Source organism: Sciurus carolinensis, chromosome 3 (assembly GCF_902686445.1).
Source record: "Sciurus carolinensis chromosome 3, mSciCar1.2, whole genome shotgun sequence".
Taxonomy (NCBI): Eukaryota; Metazoa; Chordata; class Mammalia; order Rodentia; family Sciuridae; genus Sciurus; species Sciurus carolinensis.
Genome location: NC_062215.1, coordinates 108,236,005 through 108,263,674, shown reverse-complemented (window position 1 = coordinate 108,263,674; position 27,670 = coordinate 108,236,005). Strand labels below are relative to the sequence as shown.

General features: G+C 37.2%; 1 protein-coding gene across 1 annotated transcript; it reads left to right on the top strand.

Annotated features, from left to right (window-relative positions):
- Window positions 1-1,118: 1,118 nt before the first annotated feature.
- Cytip (cytohesin 1 interacting protein) lies at window positions 1,119-27,666 on the top strand. Its single transcript, XM_047546522.1, has 8 exons — window positions 1,119-1,351; window positions 8,740-8,789; window positions 9,035-9,089; window positions 12,489-12,591; window positions 12,798-12,891; window positions 15,690-15,759; window positions 22,372-22,438; window positions 26,271-27,666. The coding sequence occupies exons 1-8, from the start codon at window positions 1,178-1,180 to the stop codon at window positions 26,735-26,737; spliced, it is 1,080 nt and encodes a 359-aa protein (XP_047402478.1). The 5' UTR covers window positions 1,119-1,177; the 3' UTR covers window positions 26,738-27,666.
- The last annotated feature ends 4 nt before the right edge of the window (window positions 27,667-27,670 follow it).

Sequence of the window (27,670 nt, the reverse complement as noted above, 5' to 3'; positions counted from 1 at the left end):
TTCATAAATTATATAATAAATAAATTTCCAGTTCCTCAATTATTGATTTATTTTTATAATATACAGCTAAAGATCTAATAGTAATGTGTCATACTGTGTTAGGATGTTAAAAATTTCTGATGACTCCATCTTTGGAAACTCTGTTCCTACTAACATTTGAAAAGTTCTTCTTGAGCTGAATTCACCTTGATTCATAGCACACATGTTCCACTGTAGAGCAAAGCTTTTCTAATTCTTTTAAGTTCTAGAAAACTTCTCCTTTTGACTTTCGTTTTGATTCTTCCTTTAGCCTACCTCCCCTGCTTCTCCACAAAATCAATATTATCAAAGTTATCTGCCTCTGACCTCTGGGGCAGGGGGAGAAATCTTGGCATCCCTCGACATCGATTGGCATTTTCTGGGACCAACTGGCATCTTGATTTACCTGTTACCTCCTTGCCAACTCCATTCCCCAGACCACTTACTGATGCTGCAGCAACTTCGAATCTAAGATATGGCCAACACTGTGCCCTAAGTGTGCTGGCTTTCCCTTCCCACTCTACTGTGTAAAGATGATGGATAATTTAGTGAGGACAAAGTAGTAGAAGGGCAACCTGAAGAATGCTGAATGGTTACAACCTCAATGACAGAGAGAATGTCTTTTTGATGAACACTAATGAGCTAGTGTCTACTTCGGGGAAAGTACATTACAAGGACTTTAGGAGAGAACATTATGATCAGCACCCATAGTTCTTGCTTATGTTCACAAGATCTGTCGGCACATCCTCGTTTTGGTACTGCTAATGTTAAGGAAGAGCATGGATGGGAAACAAATGGTAGAACTTAGGGAAGTGTTTCTTCTTAAAAAAAAAAAGGCAGAAGGAGTTTTGAATACAACTAGCTAAAAAGTATGAAAGGATGAGTTCTGGCTGTATGAGGGAGAAAAAAGAAAATAAGTTTTTTTTTAATTGTAAAAAAATTGCTGAGGTTGTCTCAGGAGCTTAAAGAAAAAACGCATTGAGAAATGGGAGTGAACTGCAAGATAGGGTTTGTGTAACAAGTACCTCAAACCACAGGAGTCACGTGGGTTCTTTCTGCTTTGCTACTTTTGATTACTTGTCAGAGGGTAGTACATTTAGCTTCCCCCACCCTGCAAGGCCACTCAGCCATGTGCAAGCCAGAGTAATCTTTATTCACAATGTCTTTACAAAGGCTTATGCAACAAAGCAGCAATGGCAATTTGGTGGACTACTGTGCGGGTTCAGCATATAGCTCTTACCCCACACTTACAGGAAATCTTACCATGGATGATAACAGAAGGATTCAAATGCTGGCAGACACTGTGGCTACTTTGCCTCGAGGACGAAAGCAGGTATGATTGCTATTTTTGACCTTAAGAGTGTTTGTATTCTCTTGAGAGCAGAGTGGTATGTTCATCTGACTTTATACTAAAAATCTTTGACTGGTTGTGGAATTAGTGACTAAGATTAGGGGTGAGGAGAGAGGTAAGGTGCCCACAGATCTAGTGGACCAATTCAGAGATTCGAGACCAGAATCAAACACCTTTTTTTAATCTTGAAAGACTGTTTTTCTCATTTGAAGAGGTGCTCAAGTAAACTGAAAATCATTGGGCATGAGAATTATTGATCTTTCCACCTTTTTGTCTCCATTGATTCTTTTCTTCCCATCCTCAATATTCCCAGTCCTTGACAGTAATTTCAGTTCATAATCAAAAGAGAAATCTTTTTCTTGAGGACAAATTCTGTGCACTAAGTTATTTTTCTTCAGCTCTAGTGCACTGGCATATACCTCATGCTCTTGGAAAGGATGACTTTTTTGGATAGGTGAGTGCCAGATGGAGTACCATCTCTGCTATTAGTAGCTGTGACATCCTGCACAAGTCACTAGCTTAAGATTCGGGTTCCTTTCTTGTAAAATGAAGATAATGATAGAATTACCCTTATTAGGCTCTATGATAATTAAGTAAGGAAATGAACAGTACTTAATGGTGACTAACATGTAGAATGTGCTTATGAAAGGCTAAATTCTGTTATTTAAAATTTTTATTGCAGAATGTTTCTCTAAGGATGAAAACTCATTTAGAAAAATATAAGTCCAAATGAATTTATTCTGTTTTCTGTCCTTCAATTTCTAATATGTAAAAAAAAAAATTAACCTTTTTGTGATATGTCTATGTAACTTACTCTTAGGGTTTGTTACATCCTGTCATTTCAGTTTTAAAAAAGTACTGATTTAGAAAATATTCAGAGTTGCTTTAGAGCATGATTTTTGCACTTAAATCTTGAGTGTACATCATGTGTACCTCCACATCCTTCTGATTTCAGATCTGGGAGTCATAGCATGGAGAGAGATTCATGATTTTTTAGTGATCTATTGAGTTAAGTCTTGGTATTTTTCATAGTGAAGGCAAGGGCATGATTTGCCATAACAGATTATCCATCTTTCTCAGTCCAAAGTATTTTTACAGTACACAGTTTAATGTAATGATGAACATTTCTATCAATCAACAACCAATCTGAAAATAAAGCAATGTGGAAAACACCAACATCTTTTTTCAGTTTTGAGATATAAAGCAGCCTGTTTTCCTTTCTCTCTATTTGCTTGAAGCTATCATGTTAAATATGGTTCATTTGATCAGGCCATGATTTCATTCTTTTGGTAGAATACTTACTGCTAAAGTTGGAAATTTTTGAATCAGAGTTGAAACTTACTTTCCACCCTTCATGTCCTCTAATCCTGCAACTTTACTTTACTTTTCAGCTCAGACATTTCAGTGCAACAGATAGCTTCTGAGCACCTACAAGGAGGTGCTACACGGGGACAGACATCATGCTCCCCATAGGAGGCACAGAGTAGAACAGCACATTTTTTGCCTGGAGAAGGAGTTTACAGTTCATGAAGTAGAATGAAGAGGCATTACACAAAATAAATCGACATAAATGCTGTCATCCAGGTAGCACACCTTTGAATACAACCTTGAAGGATATTACAGAGGAAGGGAATTATTATTGCTGAGGCACCGTTCTAGTGTCTTGAGGGCAGGCTTGTATAACAAATGGTAGGGTGCCAGTGGGACCCCATGCATGTGCCCGAGGTGTGAGGAGACCTCAGAGCAAGGCTGCTTTGCAGGACATTTGGACAACTTCCCCTGAGAAAGCAGTCCAGTTGTCCCTTGCTATCTATGAGAGATTGATTCAAGGACCCCCTATGGATGTCAAAATCACATAAAATGGCATAATATTAGTGTATAAACTATCCATGACCTCCCTCATACTTTAAATTACCTTTAGATCCCTTATAATACCTAGTATTATGTAAATGCTATGTAAATAGTTGTTTTGTTGTATTCTTTAGAGAATAATTATAAAAGTCTGTACATGTCGAGTACAGATCCAGAACTTTTTCGGTTTTTGAATATTTTCAGTCTTCTGTTCGTTGAATCAACAGATGGAAAACCTACAGGAAGCTGACTGTAATTCGACCTGCAGAGAGCCACTAAATGTGTTTGAACAGTAGAGAGTTTAGGAACCTTATTCTTGAAATGGGGTCGGTTTGGTGAAGAGAAACTAGGCGTGAGGGGGGAAATTTGCAGTAGTTAAAGATGAAATGAGACGGTGGAGAAGAGACAGAAAGACTTGAATATTGTAGATATGGAAGATGAATGAGGCACATTTGGCTTTTAGCCTGAGTAATGATAGCATGAGTTAGGAAAAGGCAGTTGGTAGGAGAGACCTGTTTACTGGTGGAAGTTAATAATAGGATTTAGGCATATTAAATATGTGTGTGTGTATTGATAAGCTCACGAACACACACATACATCCCCAGAACCATCAGTGTATGCACATTTTCTTCTCTTTTCTAGTCCTTCCCTTCCACTTCTGTCATTTTTTCGTACATGCTAGACTTCCTCTCTTCAAACAGCTCTTTCTTACTGTAATGAACATTGCTTTTAAAACGAAACAAAACCTCTTGACTTATACAAACTTCTGATTTGATACAACTTTCATCAACAAAACTTGATTCTAGTTTCCTCTCAACGTTTTGGAATCTTCTAAATAGATGTTCACTGTTCAAAGATTCAGCGTTGTTGCTTATTGAACATTTTCAATCTGTGGTGGGTTGAATCCATGGATGTAGAACATGAGGACACAGAGAGATGATGATGATTTGACCAGTTCAGAGAGCCACTGCACGTTTGAGCAGCAGATAATTTATGAACCTTATTCTGGAAACGTGGGAGTCGGTGAGCAGAGACTTGTTTTGGGAGAATGATTACCCTTTTGGCACGGACTGAACTGCAGGCAACAAGATCCCTGTGAGGCAATCACACGAGCAGGTGCTTTGCGGCCCACTGTTATTTTCAACACTTGCAGGGCTGACGTCAACAATTCTTACTTCTTGTTATTGTTGGCTTTGGTTTCTGCAAAGCTGTATCTGGTTAGCTTCTAGTTTCAGATTAATCTTCAGAATGAGTTCATGTTTGCATTCGGAATTGTTTAAAAATAAATTTCTATGTGTGCATATTATTTCAATAGCTGCATTTGTAGGAAGCACCAGACATCCCAGTAAGGTTTCTAATTTTGAACATAGTTTTAGGGAGAAAAATTCCTGGAATGGAAAACTCTTTAGGAAGAAGAAAGGTGGATAGTTTTTGTAATGTGGGAGGTCAGAGGTGTAGTGACTGGGCCTGACTGAAAGCAGATTTTACAGGATGCTATCATGAGAACCAGGAAAGAAGCTTGACTGTGTGTTAGTGGCACCACAAATGGATTCTCATGGCCTGGTTTTCTTTTAGTTATGAAATTACTTCTAAGTAGGCAGCTTCTGGCTGACGGATTTCACATGCAAGTTCAGATAAGGAATTGGTGCTGAACTCCATAATGTGTATCTCTTGGTTGGTTTTGCCCTATAAGAGCTTTCAGTATTTCTGTCAGCACATCCATCAGGTACCATATCTCCCAAGGTTTCCTACCTGTTTCAGAGGATTGTGATCATCTCATGATGTTAGGTAGGAAACTATGCTGCAAAGAATTTTTAATATATTCTTTAATTCATTTTGTGGTATGAAAACGAGGTTCATGAGTTTCCATCAAACCTTCCTGGGAAGCTGCAGATTCTGTTTAGGCTCCTTAAGGGCACTTTCAATTCAGGAAATTGACATCAGCTCAGCCATTCGGTTATATCTTTGAACAGTCTCTGGAAATCCTGCAGTCCTAATGCTCTTGACTCGAAAGTGGAGGAGCATGATTCATGGGACAATTGGGAAGTGAAGATGATACAGGGGACTGGAAGGAGCAGAACACATACTTTGAGACTTTTGAAACATTAAAAACAAAAAACCCCACCGGTGTTTCTGTACTGTCTCCTAATCCCACTCTTTCAGGAAATGAGAGCTCAGAGCTGGACAAGGAAGTAGCAGTGTGTAACTTAGCAGCATAAGTGGCTAGCGGGCTGAACTCTGAGCCTCTTTGAAGCAAGCTAGTTATGTGGTCGAGGGGCAAATTCCCCCTGACTTTTGCAAACTGACAGCTGAAGTATTTGGTCTTGGTTTCTCAGTAAAGAGATAGCTGTGAATCGCTTCATAGCAGGAGGAATTACATTTTGAATATTAATGCCTGATCTTTTAGTCATCCGACTGAAAAGAGAAGAATGATCCTAAGTTCAATGCCAGGTGTTATTAGTGGCCAGTGAGGAGATAAGGAACTTTGTGTATTCAGCAGTCATAACCGAATGTGTAGTTTGCAAGCCTGCCAAATTGCTAAACCTAGTTTCTCATATTAGATAATGTGTAATAAAAGACAGCTGTTGCCAGCATATGCTGTGAGTTATACACCAGTTCCTCATTCATGATTTTTGGTGCTGTCACCACAGGTCTGGAGAAGCTCTGACTGGCAGGGTGGTCTGGAGAGCACCAACCCTGCTAGTCACATCTTTGAGCTGCTCAACTTAGGCAAAAGGTGCAAGGGAAACTGTTCCCAAAGTGTAATACCATTGGCAAGACCCTAGACATGCTTAATGTCACTCAGTGGATGAACCTCGAGAATATTTCCGAATCACCTTAATCTGATAGCACAGGTCAAATCAAGGAGGCTGTGTGGAGATGTAGCCAGTGTCACAGAATTTGATGGTGCCTAATTTATTTAAATTGACTTTTATTTATGTTAGGTGCCTATAACTGATTCTTTGCTAATCCAGAATGGAACCTAATTTATAATTTGACTTAGTCTGATTCTGTGTGTGTCACAATAATACAAATGAGTCAGTGCTCAGGAATTGAACACCTGTGTTTCTCATGTTGTGCTAGACAAATATTTTCATCTTTGGTTAACTGGCAACATAGAAAGGTTAGAAAGTGGGAGCTGGGGAATGTTCCTTCTTCTAGAGGTCAGATCTGTTTTGTGGACCTTAAAGATTTTAGGTTCTTTATTTAAAAGGCCAGTTGGAAGAAATCTTGAGGTTTACTAGTGCTCTGATTATAGGCCTAGGAAAAAGGCATTTGAAATTGCCAAGGCTGGAGGTTTAATAATTTATTATCTCTTGTCACCATTCATTCATTTTGCAGTTGTGTATTAAGACATTACTGCCTTACTTTGCTTTCTATTAATTATTTCTTCTCACTTCCTGTTGTTTGGGATAGAAGGAATTTCCTGCCTTCTATTTGTTTTCTGTTATTTTTAAAACTTGCTATATATTTGAGATTTGAAACTTTTATCTTACTTTTTAAAATTATCTTTGAGTTTTTTCCAGTGAATATTTAACTTAATGAAGACAAAGTTAAAGAATATCTTAATACAATGCTCCTATACTTGAACACTTAACTTGCATCTTCCCCCAATAGACACTTGCTTGTGTTGTCTAGTAGTTTATTTCTGTTTGTCTCCTTTGCTATTTTTAAGTTGCCATTCTATTCTAGGCCCTGTGGTAGGCACTGGAGTAGAAAGTAAAGCAAATAGATCCCCCAAGAGACCTGAAGCATGCAGATGATTACCTACAGTTGTGAAGTATCTGGTCAAATATGTCCTTTGTATAAATACATATACATGTCCATATGAACATCCATATGTGAATATATGGATAACATGAAGACAATATAGCTAGAACAGTATTTTAAAAATATAAGCCTTAGTTCTGATTACAGATGACATAATTAAATGCAGTCAACCTAAATACTAAAGAATCTGAATTCAAGATGGAAGGCAAGCAGATGAAGGTAATGAAAATAGATCAAGAAATTGTGAGCACAGTCTAAGGGTGAAATTAAGAATGCTTAGGAATGTTAAGCTCATTGCCCTCATTTCAAGAAGGCAGTCCACTAACAACTAAATGGTCTCTGTCTTTATTCATAGTATACCTCAGATGCACAGTCAGGGTTGTAACAAGCCACACACATTCTGTAGGCTTTATGTACTCTTGGGCTTTATAAATCCAAAGTAGATTCTTTTAGCAAGTCCAAGTATTGCTTTGTCCCTCTGAGTCATTCTGTTTCATTCAGTCTTCAGGGTGATATTAATGTAAGGTCCAAAACTGATAAAAGAGGCAAATAAAACTAATTTACATAAAATCTGTGGGATGAGGTCACCTCTTCATTACGTTAACTTTACTGACTGGTGGCTGAATTACTAACACTGGGACACTCCAGAAAATTTATGAGACTGCTGGCATTTTGGACTTGGTAATTCGAATTCCCCAGAGTAATGTAGGTTTCTGTATAACTTGTCAATAGGCATTAATTGCTTATATGTGTTTTTCTACTTCTGGTTCTTATCTTCTACTTATTTTATTTTTTATCTGACTGTTTATCTGGACTGGGACATTTTATGCATTTGCTTACATATGGCAACCATATTAAGTTGGCAGTTAAATACCACATGCTAACTAGCAGCATGTCCATATGTTTAGGGTCCTTGGAACAATACTTGAGAATGGGCTAATTGACCGTTCCTAAGCTACAAACAAACAAAACACAGAAACCACACACAAATCTGCTACAGCCCCCTAAGAAATAAGGTGTTACCTTTGTTGACTTCTCCTCTCTGTTAAAATGGTAGAATATATCCCAAAAGCTTATGTTTATGTGATCTTTTATTCTTTGTGTAGAAGAGTGAAGGTAATATTTTTATACCATTTATAAAACCATTCTGAGGTTCCTTTCCTTTCTTGGCTGGAAATTTCACTACATTCTTCCAAAACGATTGCAAAAATAAATCATAAACATCATTGAGATTTTGAGTCCCTGTTTTCACCTGAATTATGTTTCTGTTTATGAGTTGGTTCTGTAGAGATTATTTTATCCTGCTAAAAACATTAGCATCCTGAACTACTGCAATTAACACAGTCGTTTCATCAGCATCTCTGCACATTATCAAGGATTTGGGTTTCGTGGATTCTGTGGGGGCTATTTTCTTTGGATTTGAGTGTGATAAGACGCTGTTATAGTTCTTCTTCAGAGGCTGTTTTAAAAACAGACCAGAGATGAAGTCATCTTTAGAAGCTTTGGAGTTCTTCCACATTACATGAACTCTTGTCACTGTGCCTTACTTTAAATGGAATGTCTGAAAGTCCAGGTTCCCAACTCTTCTTTGCTATCACTAGGGATTGGAAATGACTGCCTTTATGTAACAACCTTCAAGGATCTGGGCCAAAGAGAGTGGTGAAGAACAAGGTCCTTTGTGAGTTAGAGCTGTTTACATCTGTATTTTAAGGACCTTGAGATAACTGTATGCTTTTTCTATTTTTCAGCTTGCTTTGACCAGATCAAGTTCTTTGGGTGATTTTTCCTGGTCTCAAAGGTAAAGAGATTTATTTGTTTTTTGTTTTTTCACCAGGACACATAAGAACATAGCTCTCTAGACTGTTGCTAAGACATACACACACACACACACACACACACACAAACCATAATATAGTTTACATAAATACCAGCTATTCTTAATTCTTGCAGTGATTTTTTAATGATAAATATGTGCCAAATGTGATACTTTGAATTTCATGCAGTTAAAAATATTATTATTATTATTATTATTATTATTTACAGAAAGCTTGTTACTGTGGAAAAGCAGGACAATGGAACATTTGGATTTGAAATTCAGGTGGGTAGTTTTCAAATTTTCCAGACTCGCAAGGAAGAAAGTGGCGCAAATAGCGTCATGATGTTTGCAAAGTGGAATGAAGTTAGGATTACAGAGCTATGGAGACTGAATTTCATTCAGTATATGGTTTTGCAATAGTTTTCCAGGGTGTTGAGTGGTGTCAAAGACAGAAAACACTGAAGCTGAGAAAATATTACTCCTGAGATATGCACAGCTCCTTGCACTGAGCTGTTTCCATCTTAAGTGTAAGATGGATCAGAGATACTTTTTACAGATGTGCATTTTAAATATGTGCATTCTTTATGTGTTTTTACACAATCATATTCTTTTATTGGATATTAGGTTCCAAGTCTTCAGTATTTGAGAAACACTTGATAGACTGTGCACGTGGAATGCATGTACTCATGTGTAGTTACTGATACTTTTGATATTCATGATTTCTTAGTGGACATAATGAGAGATTTGTTTCTTTTTTTCTGATGGCGACACTCTTATTACTTGAAACACTTAAGAAATTTGACTCTACTCAGATTCTTCATTATGTAGGAAAATTTTTAACTGTCTTTGTATTTCAGTGTCAATGCATAAAATTTTAACTTTTTATTTGTTGTTTGCTTTTTCATGACCACATTGGGAGAGGTGGTGAGTAAGGTCAAATGAAATCTGGTCCAGTGAAGCACAATGATAGTAGCTTATGCATAACTGTTTCTTTCCATAGCAGTTGTACATATCTTTTAGATGTGTTTTGCAGATTTTAGATCTTAGCTTTTGTGCTGCTTTCAGAACACTTTGGTGTGATATCAGCCCCACAATTGGAAACTCAGTATGTATTTTAAGATCAGGAACAGGAAGTGCTAAGTAAAACACTTTTTATGAGTAAAGAAACAAAATGGAATGAACAAGGAGAAAGTTATAGGAGAAAAGAAGATGCCTTCTAATTCTGACCTCTTCCATTTTTAAATTTGGTAAAATCTATAATTTTCCATAGTAATTGGTGAAATGCATCAGATTTTAGAAGTATAGTACTCTTTTATTCTCTGGTCACATGAAACACTACTTAGTCTTTTACAGAGACATGGTGTATTCAGTGACTGCTTCTTTTTAAATGAGCAATGTGCAGCAATTGCTACTGAAAACATGATAAATGATTATACATGTAGCTAATTTTTCTCATCCTGCTATATTTATCACTAGTTCCTTATGTTTCTCTCCTGCCATAAATGCTTACTCTACATGGGCCAAGAGTCAAGAGTATCATGAGTAGATAACAGGCCACAGAACCACTGAACCTTTTAGATCAACATGAGCTTATGGCTTAACCTGTGAGCTACAGTATGTTTATTATCTTGGTGAGGCAGGAAGTCAACAAGTAGGGGAAATGCTTTGGGGAACAGTTTGCATGCCATACAGAACCTCACATACCCTCCCTCATGTGTACCATGTATAAAAACATATCTGGGTCCTAGCCTACCAGGAGAGTGACATTTTGGAGAATACCAGATCTAGCCTCCCAGTTCTCCATGGGTGCCCATTTTACACTGCATATGAAATAATGCAGCTTGATAAGAACATAGACTTTACACTCATGTACACTTTAGTTCTTATTCTCTTAATTACTGTCTTGTTGGGTCCTTGAGAATTTTCAATAACACATATAAAGTCTCTAGTAATGTGGTTGGTATCAGTGGACAATCAATACATGACAGGTTGGAACAAAGGTCATCGAGCATGAGAAACGGCAGTGTGATCTTTATGTCCCCAAGAAATGCAGGTGATAATTCTGTCACTGCTCCTGTAGTGGGAGACAGAAGATCAGTGAGAGAGGAGAAAAATATTTAAGTACTTATTCTGTAACCTTGGGGTGTCTGTTATTTTACTCCCATTTCTAATCCCCAAATGTAAATCCATTGAGAATACACTTAGGTGCCAGTTACATAAATCCAATTTTTCCCCAGTATTGTTCTCACTTTGATCCCTGGGGATGGAGGGTAGATCCTCACTGGTAAGGAAAATTGTTATAACAATGGTTTTCAAAAGGAATGTCAGTTTTTGTCTTTGGTTCATGAACTACATGAACTAGACCAACCCTCTGTCTCTGGAAGGATCTGAGCTGTATTGAGACATTTTGTGGGAAAACTCTTAAAGCCATTTCTGATATAGATGAGAAATGTGTTACATGATCTTTTAAAAATCCCTTCTACCTTTAAGATATGGGGACTCTGAATGTCTAAGAGATTGAGCAGAAATCCCATGGAGGTTAACGGATCTAAGTTTCTAGATGTTGCTTGCACATGACTGACATGTGGAGCCTCAGGGGTTGTCAAATAAGAAAGAATCAACATTGGACATTAATTTCTACACAATAAAGCAGTAATGTAATGTGGATTACTTTTAGGACTCAAATGTTTCTGGGTACTGGGGATTGAACTCAGGAGCACTCCAGTATTGAGCCACATCTCCAGCCCTAATTAGTATTTTATTTAGAGACAGGGTCTCACTAAGTTGCTTAGCTCCTCACTTGCTGAGGCTGGCTTTGAACTCACAATCCTCCTACCTCCCAAGCTGCTGGGATTGCAGGCGTGTGCCACCGCGCCCAGCTTAAAATGCTGATTTTGATTTTAAAGGGAGTTAGATTCCATAACTTAAATGCTTTAAAAACAACAATATGTTTGCTTTGGGTCATTGGGATGCTGTACATAGCACACATTTATTCAATGTTTTGGTATAATTTGAAAACAAAAACAAAAATGTAACACCAACAAACTGCTTCTGTGCCACATTGAGGCAGGAGGCAAAATCAAACTTTTTCTAATTGGTGACTGATAAACTGGTGAGAATTTAGGGCAGGCATAGTGGAGAGTGCTTAGAAATGAAAGTAATGGAGTCAATTGTAGCATTTGTGAATAAATGCAGGGAAGATTGTCATTATTTGCAAAACTCTAAAATAATCATTGCTGGCATGTCTCCCTTGCTGAATGCATACTGTTTCATATTCTTCTGTAATGAGTGTTTTAGCTTGCAAGAACTACATAAGGATTTTACTCTTGGTCACCATTGTTTTATCCCATGGGGAAATAAGAAATTTAATTTTTCTTAATAAATATGCAATGATGATAGCATCAGGTGGTTTCTTAGACTTGAAAACAGGAAATCTTGAGCCACTCTCATCCCACTTTATTTCTCATACCAGATGTTTTTTATGAATGAAGTCGGTTGCACATTGTCCGGTAGAATTGCAAAATTGCTACCTTTCATTCAATTTATAGTCAAGAAAGCTTTTCCAAATTGTTTTTGCACTTACCTATTTACCACTTAACAATAATTGACACAATTTCATGTGTTCACACTTACAGTTTGAGTGTTTCAAATAGTAACTTTGTATCTTTTTAAATTTTATAGACCCACAGGCTCCAGAATCAGAACATCTGCTCCTCGGAAATGTGCACTATGATCTGCAAAATACAGGAGGACAGTCCAGCTCACTGTGCTGGTCTGCAAGCTGGTAAGTTAACTTTGATCCTGTTAGGAACCAATTACATAGCAAGGAAAGAAAACTTTTGAAGAGTGAAGGTTAGGTGGAGATTGTTGCTTTAAATTTTTTTGAATATTTCTAAGATTGTGTAAAACTTGCTTGTTATGTTTCATTTGCATGTCAGGAGGGATATTTAACCAACCCATGTAACATTCATTTTTCTTGGTATCTCCCAGGTGATGTCCTTGTAAATATCAATGGAGTGAGCACAGAAGGCTTTACACACAAGCAAGTGGTTGACCTGATCAGATCCTCAGGAAACATGCTAAGGTAACTATCCATTTAGTTCCCCTCAGGTTTCAAAGATGTTATGTTCATTCATAATGCTTGCGGAGTGAATGAATAGACTTTTTGTCTAGGGATCACAAGAGGGGCAATAGCATATTGCAGCTTTGGGATTGGGTACAAATATTTTTATCAGTTCCTTTTGTCTTTCAAGGTTTCCTCAGGCTTGAACATAATGCCAACATCTGAAGTCAGTGGGTATCGATAGCCCCAATGTCTTTGTGAATTTACAAATGCATTTTCAATGTCAAATTCAATTAAACTGGCACACATTCTTTGGACTGAGAGAAATTGATTCAATTTCCATTGTTGATATAACCTTGTAGCTACAACAAATAAAAGGTCAGAAGACTGAGTTTTTTCCTCTTACGACACAAACAACTAATTTTTCCCTTGTTCCATTTGGGAGAAAAAAATAAAGTGTGCTCAACCCTTCCAACCATGAAACACAAAAACATCTACCAATATTCCAGACTTATTAATAAGATATTGGTTTCTCCAACTGGAGACCTGACTGACTTTCAGATTGACATTAAGAGCCTCCATGAGTCAAGACTGACTTAAGGAGAAACAGCTTCATCATCATCTATCATAACATTCCTAGACCCTAGTAAGACCTTCATGAGTAGTTAGCAAATGGCATTCACTCAATCATTAAAATTATACCATTAGATAAATACTAACGTAACTAGTGATATGTTCAGGAGAGGCAAAGATGAAGATCTTCTTAGAGCTCTAATAATTGTGGAAGGAGATAGATAAGTCTGAAAAATAAGTAATTTAATATTTTGGTTGTTGATGATTGCTTTGAGGAAAGTAAAATAGGGCAAGGGGAGAGAACACTGCATAAGAAGTCTGCTTGTTCAGTTTACATATTTTAAGTGGTCTTCTCTGAATAGGGAAACCTGGGGCTGAGACTAATGGAGCGAAGGTTGGTCATAGGAATTCTTGGTAAGAGCATTCTCGGTAAAGAGAGAGGCCTCTGAGCCCTCAAAATGGGCTTGGCATATCGAAGTGACAGAGGGAAACCCAGTGTAATGGGTAGCTGGTAGGTTGGTGAGAATATAGGACATAAAAAAAAAAAAAAGAATTGATCAGGGAGCAGATCATGGGTCTCATCAGCTGTGCCAAAGAGTTTAGGTTTTATTCTCACTGATGTAGTTCCAATATTATCCATCCATTCTTCACAGCCCCTTAGTTGTTGGTTTTAGTCCATGAAGTGCCTGAGGCTTATAGAAGACCTTGTTAAACAGGTGACCCAAATAGTCAGTGACAGGGCTGGATTTGGTCGCATACTCTGGATACCAGGATCCATTCTTTGCAGCTACAGCTCTCATCATAAGCTGCTAAAAGAATCTAGTGGATACTCTTTGATGCTTCAGGGATATTTTGGGGGGTGTGAATGAGTAGTTTTGAAGGATAACTGGTGGGGGTAAATGACAGAGACACCTCTGTGGGTTCTGTGAGTTCAGGGAAAAGATGAGATCACTCTTGCTTCAGAGAAAGTTGGATTCCGAAGGCAGAACCTTGTAGAGTCTAAGAGAAAATGCTGGCAGAGTCAGAAAAGAGTCAGAAAAGTATGTTTCACATGGATGAAGTGGGCAGACTGCAGGTGAATAAAGGATAATAGAGGGGATAGCACTTGAAAGTTCACAGATCAGGCAAATGGAAGGAAATCTGCACAGATACTGAAGGAAAGGGCCTGCCAATGCCTGTAGGTTTGCCTGTGTACATCTATTACATGGACAAGTCAGATCCACATTGACAGTCTCAGTGACAGAGGTTCACAGCAATCCCCTCTATGGCTCAGAGAATCAAGACTGCCTTAATTAGAAAGCAGACAGCATTTTGGCTTGTTGTTAGCTCATTATCTCAGATATGACACTATTAGAAATAGAGGAAAATTGGTCTCCACATTTAATGCGTTTACCATGCCTTCTGAAATTTCTTGCAGCTTTTTAAACACAGTTACAGCTTACTTATCAGAAAGAATTTGAACCAGTATTTTAAAATGCTTAGATGTGATTCATAAATGATTGATGGTTTAGTAGTCAAAATAAAGGTAATTTGAGCACACAAAACAAACCACGTCACTCAGGATAGAATAAGCCTTCTATTTTTAGAAAAGCATTTGGCATAGGAAAGAAAGAATACTGTTAATTCTGGGATTAAAGTTTGTAAACTAGAGGTTTGAGAAGAGTTATTATTTTATAGTTGTTCTGGTTCTTTTGTTCTTGTTCTCAAGTGATAAGGCAATTTATAAAGGTAAAGGCTCCCTGAATCGTAGGAGGAAAGGATTACTCCCTGGATCAAGAAATAGCATGTTGATTCCACTGTTGAGAGAGCCACAGTACCTGCTGCTTTAATCCTACCTTTTCCGTATAGTATAATGTCTGGAGTTTGGCACGTGGTAGATGCTCAATAAATAGTCATTAAGTGCATGAACCGATTCAACCTGTCCCAAAAGAATAGATTCTGGTAGAGAGCAGCCATTGTTATCACACAGAGACTTTTATAAAATGAAATAAAACTTAAGAATTAAGCAGGATCTTTTCATCTACTCTTTCAAGGGGAGCGCTCCCCTGCTACACATTTTGTTACTCCAAATGTTGTGAGAAGATTTGGCTTAGGTCCCAGCTACTTGAAGGGCCGTGGAAGTGTGACATTTATGTTGCATTTTTAGTATGGTCTGTCCTTCAAGTATCAAACTTCATAAAGATGAAACTTGTTTAAATGAATCACTCACGTTATTTACCCCCAACCTTTTTTCCTCCTTAAAACAGGATAGAGACTCTTGATGGAACAATGATTCTCAGAAGAACAGAACTTGAAGAAAAGCTGCAGGTTTTAAAGGTAATTTGATTTAATAAGGCGAGGTACGTTTTTCATCCTTGAATGAGTGAGTGGTAGAATAAAGATCCATTTGAGGAAGTGAGATAGCCCTTGAAGATGAAATGTTATGATGAATCTGAACTGCTAAATTATCAAGAGCTACACAATTACCTTTGCAGGAATGTCAAATTCTGTAAACAGGTATAAATCACCTTCTTCCTTCCTCCTTCAGTGTGTCTATGGGGCTCAGAAAGGCAGTAGGAAGGCACGTTGCTTGAAGGACTTTTCACAGATGCACCTGTGATCTCTTTTGATTTACATTTTGTTTGGGGGAAAAATAAAGAGGACTTGTGCAATGTCCTTCTTTTCCTTTATTAAGACAGAGACTATCTCTCTTTAATGCTGTTCTTGTCCTTCAGCCTGATTTCACTGGCAAACACTATCAATTCTGAAAGGGGAAAGAATTTCCAAGGGACAGTGCATAGTGCTGGATATTCAGTGAAAATTTCCTGAAATGGTTCATTAAGGGTCTTAAAAACTCATTTTTCTAGATTGGGGAGAGTCTCCCAAGTCATGAAGTCCAGATTCTTTGACATTTATATGAGGTAGAGTCCTGCAGACCCTTCCCCAGCCTCCAGTGACCTCTTCCTCCTATAGTACCCCTGCATTACAGTGAGGAGGCCTGTCTGTGCAGAGATGGTGTGGCTTATCACAGGCAGTGTATTTATTTGTGCTTTGTTTTAAAACAGCTTCCCTTTATTTGGTTTTCCTCATAAACTATGAACTTATTAATTATCCATTACATTTATATTTTATCTTGTATCCTCTTCCTGCATGTTTAGTACATTAACAAGCTCTGTTATCTTCTTCATCAACAATGGTTTTGATACTTCTGTCATTTTGCTCATTCCTGTGATGTTTTGAATCAATTTAAAAAATGCCTTTAGAAAACAACCTTTTTTTTCAGATTTAGATCAGATTATATCTATCAAATCAATGATCAATTAAAATCTTTATAACCTTTTCTTTTTCACTTTGAACAAAACCTTTCACTCTTTTTACTTAGGTCTCTTGCGCACTTCAAAATATTTTGTAATTTACTTCAGACATTTTCACATATTTTATTATATTTATTCTTATGTATGCTCTAATTTTTATTGCTGCAATAAAATAATCTTTTTTTCAATCATTGCTTTTGGTTTTTTATATGATTTTTAAATCTAGTAGTCATACTAAACTTACTTTATTTGGATAATAGTTTTATAAATTCCTTAAATTTTTCTATATAAACAAATAACTGAAGCTAATGAAAGTTTTGCCCCTTTAGTTCAATATTAATTATTATTAGTAATATTTATTATTGTTGCTGTTGTTATTGGTGCTGGGGACTGAACTCAGGGCTTCACACATGGTAGGCAAGCACTCTACCAGTGAACCACATCCTAAGCACTAGTTCAATTATTTAACTAATTTATTTTTCTTCTCTTATAGCATTGTCTAGGATCTTTAGTAAGTTGTAAATAGTAGTAGCATTTTTCTTGAATTCAAAGGGAATGCTTCTAATATTTTGTCATTACATTTTTATTAGGTATAAAAAGTGCTTCATATTATTTAGATTTTTAAAACTGTCAAAGTTAATTTGTTTTTGCAAAAGGGAGATAAATGTTTGGATTATGGTTAATGTACAGATATGTGAAATCAATTTTTCCATGTTATTACTATATTCTAATATCTTGTTAAATGATATAATTTCTAAAAAATTATCTGTAGATTATTTGGGGTTTTCTAGAAAGATAATATCTATCAAAATGACATTCAGTTCCTTTTGTTACTTTACTACACTGGCAGGACCTACCATATAAGATAAACAGAAAACATAATAGTAGGTAAACTTTTGTTCTTGATTTTAAAAAGAATTGTTTCAATTCTCTCCACTAGGAATGAGCTCTTTCTATGAAAACGCTTTTCTGGTAGTTTTTATAATGCTTATGTATTAATTTTCAACACATACCTTTTCTGCATCGGTTAAGATGGTCTTATTTATTCATTTAAAAATATCAGTTAGTATGATGAATGACAAAAAAAATACTCAGAAACAAAAGTATGGTGAATGACATTTAAAGATTTTTTAAAATGTGAAACCATACTTTTATTTCTATGATAGGCCCACTTGCTTTATCCTTTAAATTTACAATCATTTTTCTGTACTTAGAGGTTTAATTTGCCATTGTTTGAAATGGCTTTATTTTACAGATAGTCTGGCCTATAATTTCATTTTCTCAGACACCTTTTCAAGTTTTGATATCAAGTTTACTGGATTTTTAACACGAGCTGGGGACTGCCTTCCGCTTTTTGTTGTCTGGAAGAATTCTTGTAATGCCATCTGAATCATCTGTGTTTGAGGTTCATTTTTGGTGAGAATACTTTTTAACTGCTGTTTCAATTCTTTCTTATTTGTAAGACAACTCAGGCTTTCTTTTGCTTTTCTTTTTTGAACTGTTTTGGTGTTTAAATTTTATTGATAAAGTTTTAAAAAGTTTTAAATGTATTGTATTAAGTTGATAAATACTTCTTAATTTCTGTCTCAAATGTGACTTTGTCCCCATTTTCACTTGAGCTACCTTTTATGCACTCCCCTTTCTATACCATCCCCCCCATTGGTAATCTTCTCTAGAGGACAATTATAATAATAATATTATTGGTACTGGGGATTGAACTCAGGGACACTCGACCACTGAGTCACATCTCCAGCCCTATTTTATATTTTATTTAGAGAGAGGGTGTCACTGATTTGCTTAGCATCTTGCTGTTACTGAGACTGACTTTGAACTCAATATCCTCCTGCCTCAGCCTCCCAAGCCACTGGGATTATAGGCATGTACCGCCATGCCTGGCCCAAGCCCCCCCTTTTTTTTTATTTAGAGATAGGGTCTCACAGAGTTGCTTAAGGCAATACTAAGTTGATGAGGCTAACTTTGAAGTCACAATCCTCTTGCGTCAGCCTCCCAAGCTGCTGGGATTACAGGTGTGTGTTACTGCACCTGGCAAGTACTATTTTTCAAATCTTAAAATACCAATATTTGTATTTGAGGCAATCTTTTATATTGTTTCTGGCAACTTTTAAGATTTAACAAAAATATTTATTGAAATACAGTTTCTCCACATGTAAATTAGTTCCAGACTCATTTCTAAATTTATACTGCTTAGAATTCTCAGTGCTCTTTTGATCTAAAGATGTGACTATCTTCAAATTTGGAAACTATCACGTTGATCTCTTTGACTATTCCTTCTTTACCACTTCCTACATTATCATCTAGAAATCCTGTTAACCGTATCTTAAGCGTCTCTTGATTTATCTTCCTTAGTAATAACTTCAGTAACATTCTTACTATCTTTGTTCTATGTAGAATGTGTTCTTTTTATTCAATTTTAAAATTTATTTATATTTTATCATCAAGTAGTTTTTTTCATGTGTACCTGTTCTTGTTTCATTTCTTTGTTTCAAACTTTTTATTCTTACGAATATTGATCTCATTTATCTCTCTCAGAGGATTATAAACATTCTTGTTTTAAGGACTTCTTTGAAACTTTTTGAAAAATATTTTTTTAGTTATCAATGGACCTTTATTTCATTTATTTATTTATATGCAGTGCTGAGAATTGAACCCAGTGCCTCACACATACTAGGCAAGTGCTCTATCACTGAGCCACGACCTCAACCATTCTTTGAACACTTTGCTTTCGTTTTGCTTGTAGAGAATCCAAGTTTTTATTATTAATTTTATGATTTTGCTATTGTTAAACATGCATGGATGTTTTGGAGTTTAGACCACCTGCTTCCCTTAAGTGGTAGCTTCTCCTTCAGCTAAATGAAATAGTTGGACAGTTGCCTCCACACAGCACTTCAAGACTCCCAATTCAGAGCCAGGTCTGGTAGCTTGGATGCCTACCCTGGAGAGTCAGTGTGGGGCTTGGCTCAGGTCATGAGAGTATGCTAAGTACTCCTGCCTCTCTAGGTAGACAGCAGTAGCTTTTCTCAACCTCCTTTTCTTAGCATGAAAGCTTTAGCCAAGTTCCATTTCTCAAGCAGGAAACTTGACTCAGTTCTGTGCCTCAAACAGGTGCATTTAAACCATACATCCCCATAGGATTTGAATTTATAGTTACCTCTTTTAACTTCTCTAGGTTCAATAGACCTTGAGGTTCATTTTTGTCCCACTTCTAATTTTGAAATTTTCAGTTCATCTCTTGAGTCAGAAATGTCTGGGTCTGAGCTAGAACCAAGGTCAGGCTGGCTTCCCATCTGTGTGATGGCATTTCTTTGTGCGTCCACTGTTAGTAGCATTCTGTTTCCCAAAGATTCTCCGTGGGTCCAAAAGCTCTTCTTTGAAAGTAGTGATCTCTTCTGAGTCATTTTTTTCAGGGATTCCCTTTCTCTTAACCTATGATTCAGATTGATAATATGCAAACAGCACATTGGATGGGCTAGCTGAGGTGTCTAGTTTTAAATCTAGCCCTGCCATTCTCTAGGTTTGTAGCCGTTAAAAAATATGGCAAAACTTTATTTTCTAGTCCATAATATTTGGGAGAAAATTTTAAAAATAAAATAGCATATTACCTATGAAATCACAGTTAATGTATTAAAGCTAGGAAGAGGTTTAGTTTTATGTCTCACGTAGATTGAAAACACTTGAAAAATATTTGGAACCAATCTAACGTGTGGTAGTGGCAGGTCCTTTCCTGAAGCCATTTTTGTGTGGTCTTTCAAACAATAGTCAAACATTATGCCAGCTGCTCTGGGTCAGGCTCTGAACTGGGCTCAGTCAAGTGATGTGGCCCAGGATGGCTAGAACTCACATATGCTTCAGTTCTCATGGAATGATGAGAGTTCATGTTTATTCAAATATACAATGTGCTGTCAGTAACACAGGAAGAAACAGACTCTGAGAAAAATAAGGAAACTTAGTTACAGACTAAAAACTCTTAGTCACTTGGACACATCTGCTCTTTACACTGGTATTTTCTTGGTGTTAAGTGATGACATACTTAGATGACTGGGCCAGATCAACAAATTAGCTATTTTAAAACCTGTATGCTCACAAAAATTACATACTTGGCAAGCCCTGACTTTGTATTTTTGGATAGTAAATGCAGACATATCACTTCCTTTTCTTTCTATATTTAGTTTTGACTGTCAACCTACTATTATGCTTCTCTACTGGACTCTGTTCCCTTGTAGGAGATAAATCTCTTCAGGAAAGAAGGGGTAGTGTGCATTCTAGTTCTGGTTAGTTCTATACCTCCTGGATCCCTGATTCTTACCCTCATGGATCCACAGGCTTAGGAAGTCAGCAAGGGCTGTGCCTCAGGCAGCCCAGCAGTCTTGTACCCATTAGAGATGTTATGACTCTGAAGGAGAAAGAAATTAACTGAGCCAAGCATTTTATTGCTTTGATTTATTATTTGCATATTATATTGGCAACCATAAGGATTACTTTTAACTGCTATGATTATTGAGGCTTGGAAGATTTTGCCTTGTTACTGTTCAGTCCTTGAAGAATGAGCAAAGACCTATTTCATGCATTTAATGATGTTTTTGCAATTTTATTATTTTCTGTCCCTTAAACTTCTCCCTCTCAAATGTACATTTTTTTCACTTTCTTTTAACCTTCATCCAATCTTTCTAGCTTGCTTTATACAAAGGACTGCTTATTTACAATTACGTGGTCTTTCTTTTAGGATGAGTGTCCATGGCACATCTGAGCTGTGTCCACTTGCTGGGCTGGCTACGGAAACCTGAAAAGGCAAAAGGAGGGTAGAGCAGAGGACAAGGAATGGGAGGGCGAGTGAGCCTGTGACAACTGCCTGGTCAGATGCCTTCTGCCTGGTCAGCTTTGGATTTCTGTGGCCTCATCTCTGCCTGTGCTGGAGGCCAGATCTTGCATGCCGCTTTGGGAGGGGACACTTCCTTCTCAATGTGGGTCATGGTTCTCATGTGCTGCAGCAGCCGAGGAAGGAACTGCTAAGAAGTCAGGGTGTTGAGCAGTTTTCTAAGATTAGCCTTCCAAGAGACATTTGAAAACAGGTCTGTTCTCATTTGTGGTATAGAGAATAAAGAGATGTATAACAAAAAACATGGTTTTAGTGCCCTACCTAGGCTTGCAGGTGATTGGTGATCTTTATTGAGCATTTAGTAAGTTCTAGGCATTCCTCTAATTATTTGACATTGTCAGCTTATTTAATCCTCCCAGGGCTCTTGAGTTTCAGCTTCTGTTATTAACTTCACATGCATCTGGAGAAATTTTAGAGTACAAGTCTTTCCCTAAATGGCTAGTTAAGTCTGACAAACACAGACAATCCAGGTTTATAGCATTTTAAAAAATATAAATTTCATTGTTTCTCTTATTTTTCAAAGAAGAATTGGTGCTACGAGTTTATTCCTTGAGAAATTAGTATTTTCAATATTCTCCTTTAGTACAAAATACAACAAAAATCTTTTAACTGAATGGGAGGGGTTTGTAGCATTTGAAAGAAAAGAAAGTTTTCATGATAAATCTCAATACCTAGAATTAAATTGCTTTCCTTACTGGGGCTTCCTAATAATAAGAACTTCTGTTTTTTTCTTTCTTACAGCAAACCTTGAAGAAAAAATGGGTGGAGTTCAGATCTCTGCAGTTACAGGAACAGCGCCTGCTTCAGGGTAAAGACAGTTTCCTGTTCAGAACCATGTTCAGAAACCACATTAACATTTCATCCTTTCAGTATTTCTGCCTTTAAGTTGATTAATATTATTACAAGAAACAATTGTCCAGCACCCACCAACGGTAGGAGTCTTTCATTGTCATAAACTTTGGAGTAACTATATTTGGAGGAGGGAAGGTCAGATCACACCCTTTCTCTATACACATAAAACATGCACATTCATGCACACACTTGCAAGAGGTGTCTGGAGATTGGAGGAGCAGTAGGAAAAATTGCCTCACTTGCCCACTATTTAAGAAGATGAATTATACTCCTGAAAGTGATTATGGTGTGAGGGCTGTGTAGCTCTCAGAAGCTGTTGAAGCTTCTTGAAGCTTCTTGAAGCTGGCTTGGTCACACATTTTTTTCAGGTAGAGTTCCTACTATTTGTTCAAATTGTAAAAGTTACCTTTATACAGAGAAATCTTGTCCCTAACCAAGACAGACATGTACAAGATTTCTGCAATGGGGAATCCATAGCTATTGCCGTTCTGTGCATTCTGGAGGGAAGCACTGAGCTTAATATTTGTTGGTTGCTACTTGTTTTGTGACTGATGTAACCTGACGAATGAACTTTTATGTACAAACAATTCTCTACACCCACTAGTTGTGTGGGTGTGAAATACACTTTATTTCTTATTTCCTCTTTGGATAACGCTTAACTCAATTTTCTATTTATAACCTAGGATATCTGTTGAAAATGATAATCACTTTGCAGAAAAAGATACAATTTAAAAATTTTTAAATTGATACATAAAAACAAAAATTGTACATATTAATGGAGTATCATGACGACTTGATACATTAATATTTAAATCATGTTAAATTTATCTGTCTTCTCAAGCTTTCATCATTTCTTTGTGGTGGAAGCATTCAGAATACTTTCTTCTAACTTTTGGAATATAATGTACATTGTTGTCACCTATAGTAGTCACCCTACTATTAAATAGTGGACCAGAATCTCTTACTCTTACCTAACTATAATTTAGTATCCATTGACCAACCTTTCCTGGTTCTTTCCACTTCTCATTCTCCCTAACTTCTGGTAACCACCAATCTACTCTCAACTTTCATGAGATCAACTTTTTAATATTCCCATATGAGTGAGATCATGCAATACTTGTCTTTCTGTGCCTGGCTTATTTCATTTAACATCATGGCTTCTAGTTCCATTCATATTGTCACAAATGAGAGGATTTCATTCATCATTATGGCTCAGTGGATTCCATTGTGTACATGTACCATGTTTTCTTTCTCCATTCATCATTTGATGAACACTTAGGTTGCTTCCATCTCTTAGCTATTATGAATAGTGCTGCAATAAACATGGGAGTGCAGATATCTCTTTGGCATACTGGTTTTATTTCCTTTGAATATATAGTAATAGCAGTGAGATTGCTGGGTCACATGATAGTTCTATTTTTAATTTTTTGAGAAATCTCTGTTGTCTTTCCCATAATGCCTATATTAAGTTGCATTCCTATTGGTGGTGTACAGTGGTTCTCTTTTCTCCACATCCTCACCAGCACTTGTTATCCTTTGTCTATTCGATAGCTACTGTTCTTACTGAAGTGAGGTGATACCTCATTGTGGTTTTGATTTGCATATTCCTGATGATCAATGATGTAGAACATTTTTTTTTCACATACCTGTTGGCCATTTTTATGTCTTCTTTGGAGAAATGTCTACCTAGGTCTATTGTCCATTTTTTAATCAGGTTATTTATTTCTTTGCTCTTTAGTTTTGGGAGTTCCTTATTTAATCTAAACAGATACAACTCTAACTAGGTCTTTATTTATAGCTTAGTGATATGGGTTGAAGTTCTTCCTTTTTTTAAATAGATGTTTTTGAAACATGTACCAGATACTTCTCTTTTTTATGTTTTTCAGTTAATATTTTTAAAAATTCATAAAACATTTCTGAGAGTCTCAAATTTGTTAGATAGACATACAAAAACTTCTTTGCAGTCTTGCAAATGAAACTACTTCCTGGTTTTCATAGATGTGAGTGTATTTGAAAAGACATCACCTCAATGTCTGGTGTACCCCAAGTGGTCGGGCACATGTAGCGGTCCTTGGGCTCTACAAGAATGGCCCCACATGAGTGCAGTCTTCAGGTCAGGATCCTCAGAAGGTCACTGTTACACAACATTTGAGGAATTGAGGGAGTTTATTAGTCTGCCTTTTCTAAAACTAGAGTAAACACCCAAAGGGTAAGATTCTGTAAGGTAATTGACTGTAGAATCAAAGGAAATGTATCAGCTCATTTTAAGATGAAATAGTGTAGGTTATATGTAGAAGAAAGTAAAGGATGACTAGTTACTGCAGAGCTAGCTATGTTCAACCCTGCAGATCAAATGGAAAAGGAGCACTCTTTTTATATTGTCAACCAAGGACAAAGGAGAGCAGAAGTTGAAAAAATCAGCACAAAACATAGGTGTTTGTGTGGTGAATATGTGGTGTTCTAGACCCTTTCCTGAGGCAGATTCACATTCTCATCATGCTTTTCTAAAGCCAGCATTAAAAGTACTCTCCTTTAGTAGCATACCAACTAACTCAAAACAGTGCCACAGCAGGCAGGTATGAACAGGAAGATGCGGTGTGATGGACCTTTGAATTTGAAGAACCTAGATGTAGGTTATGAAGGACTGAGGAAAAAAATTAGTCAAGCAGATAAAATTCAATTTGTTCAGATAAATTGGATGGCAGGGATGCTTTGTAAGTACCATTCTAGTGCATTTAAGTATCCCAAGACAAAACTTGGAATATTGAGACCGTTAGCTATATTTGACCTCATAAATCCTTCTGTCATAAACACCTGTGAATTCTTTGATTTATGACTGTGTTTCCCGTGTACTTCAAATGGGTATATAATAATATTACAATTATAAAAAAGTAGTAACTAAGCATCAGAGGAATTAAATTAGAAGATCCTCAAGACAGAATTTCCTCAAGTGTTTCTTAATTTTAACCTCATTTCTGTGAGAATTTTAATGAAAGTATCCAGAATCACTTAAGTATAAGAAATGATCATTTGGCGACTTACAAGTCATAATGGCATATTCTCAGCTAGGTCAAACTGTTCTCATATAAAGGATGTTAGTTTACTGTCAGTTTTACTTGAGGTAATCAAGATATGAAGAGAAAAGGTTTATTTTGGCTCAGAGTTTTGGAGGTTGCAGTTCATGATGGATGGGTACCATTGCTTTGGACCTGTGGTGGCACATTATTGGGGGAGCATGTGGCTGGACAAAACCCATCTCTTCATGGCCAGAAAGTGAAAGAGAGAAGAGGAAGAGTCCAAGATCCCATAGTTTAATCTGAGGGATACCTCCTCCCTCCCCATATGATCTAAAACCTCACAGCAGCTCCATGCTAGGGATCAAGCCTTAACCACTTGGATGCTTGGAGGACATTCCAGATCAAAATATAGCATGAGTCATTTTGTTTAAATTTATTCTGACATTATAATTTTCTGACCATGGAACCCTTCCCTTGGAAGCTAGTCCATGAACAACAATTCATGAAACCCTACTACATGGTTCATCAAATGACTTTGAGAAATCCCTTATTCATGCATGTCAAAGCTCCATGGGTTGCTGAGGGCCTTGCTAAATAGTTGGGGCTAACTTTGAATTTGCAATCCTCCCGCCTCAGCCTCCTGAGCCCCTGGGATTACAGGCATGCGATGGCGCCTGGCTATTCTTATTCTCCTTAAAGATAAATTTTGGTGTCTTTGTAATGACTGATGATCAGATCCGTCCCACAGCAGACTTTGTTCTTATGTTTTAGGTGATGCCGGTAGCTGCCCAAGTTTGGAAAACATGGACATGGATGACTTGTCTTTGTTTGGAATCCTGCCTGGGCCAGCCCCAGCTCTCATGGACCAGGATCGATTATCCAGTGTGAGCAGCTGTAAGAGCTGGCTCAGCTCCATGACAGTGGACGGCGAGGATGGCTACCAGATGAGTGTGTCTGAGGACTCGAGCCAGGGCGCCTTCAGCCGCCAGACGAGCACTGACGACGAGTGCTTCGTCTCCAAGGAGGGGGAGGAGTTTCTGAGGAGGTCTTCCTCAAGAAGGAACCGGAGCATCAGTGCCACCAGCAGTGGGTCCCTGTCTCCCTTGTGGGAAGGCAATTACTCAAGCATGTTTGGGACTCTACCCCGGAAAAGCAAAAGGGGAAGTGTTCGGAAGCAACTCTTGAAATTCATTCCTGGCCTTCACCGAGCCGTGGAAGAGGAAGAGTCCCGCTTTTGATAGGTCGTACTGCCCTTTTGGATTGGCTCCTTTCACAATTATCTCTAGACTCCACCAGATCAGCTCCACCCAGCTCAGTGGGAAAGCACAGATGGATTGCAAAACTGATGTCCTGTTTCACAGCTATGGTGACCTTTATTTAAGAATTTTTGATTTTTGAATCATTTTTTTCAGCCAGAGCAGCTAAAGTTTTAGGCAGACTTTAGGGAAATTAAGTAAAAAGTTAGGTAATAAAACAAATTAATACGAGTGCCTGGTTCTAATGCTGCCTATGAAAGCAAGACTAATATTTACTTTCTAGATTACGCATATGAAAAATTGAGAATTTTTTAGAGTCAAGTGTGAACAAGGAGTGACAGAATATAATGATTTGGCCACAGAACCTTGTTTGCTTAAACTTGGTAGCCTCTGGAGAACCCTAGGAAAAGGAAGTTTTGAATGTTTCTGTTCAGATATTTAAAGGGTTATAAGCAAAGATGAACATCAGCATTTTTTCACATCCATAGTTATAATAAAGCAGGAAGCATAAGATTTAATATAAAGGGTTATGCTTCATGAGGACCAATGAAACATAGGGTCTGAGATGGGTGCTAAGGAAGATCACAGAAAGATCTTTGTTACGGGACGTCTAAATAAAATGGGTGGGAATCTAATTCTTTTTGTCCAATTCAAATTTCATTCTGTCTGAACAGTGACAACACAGTCTGAATTCTCAGCATCCTACGCCTTTGTGATTGTTGTGTCTAAAATCCAAAAAAGTTAAGTTAGGAAAAGATTTTCCCTCCCGTAGATTTTTTTTTCACATTATTTCTTACTTTATATATTCCAGATGGTTAACCACCTCAGCACTCTATCAATTTGTATCAATTATAGTTTTTCAGTCATACTATATTTTATTCACTATTCATTAAAATCCATGGTTTCTTTGTTCTG

Excerpts from the sequence above, each read along its gene's own strand:
- Cytip (XM_047546522.1), top strand. The coding sequence starts at position 1,178 with ATGTCTTTACAAAGGCTTATGCAACAAAGCAGCAATGGCAATTTGGTG. Across the intron at positions 12,592-12,797 it reads CTGTGCTGGTCTGCAAGCTG|GTGATGTCCTTGTAAATATC; the intron begins GTAAGTTAACTT and ends GGTATCTCCCAG. Across the intron at positions 12,892-15,689 it reads TCCTCAGGAAACATGCTAAG|GATAGAGACTCTTGATGGAA; the intron begins GTAACTATCCAT and ends TCCTTAAAACAG.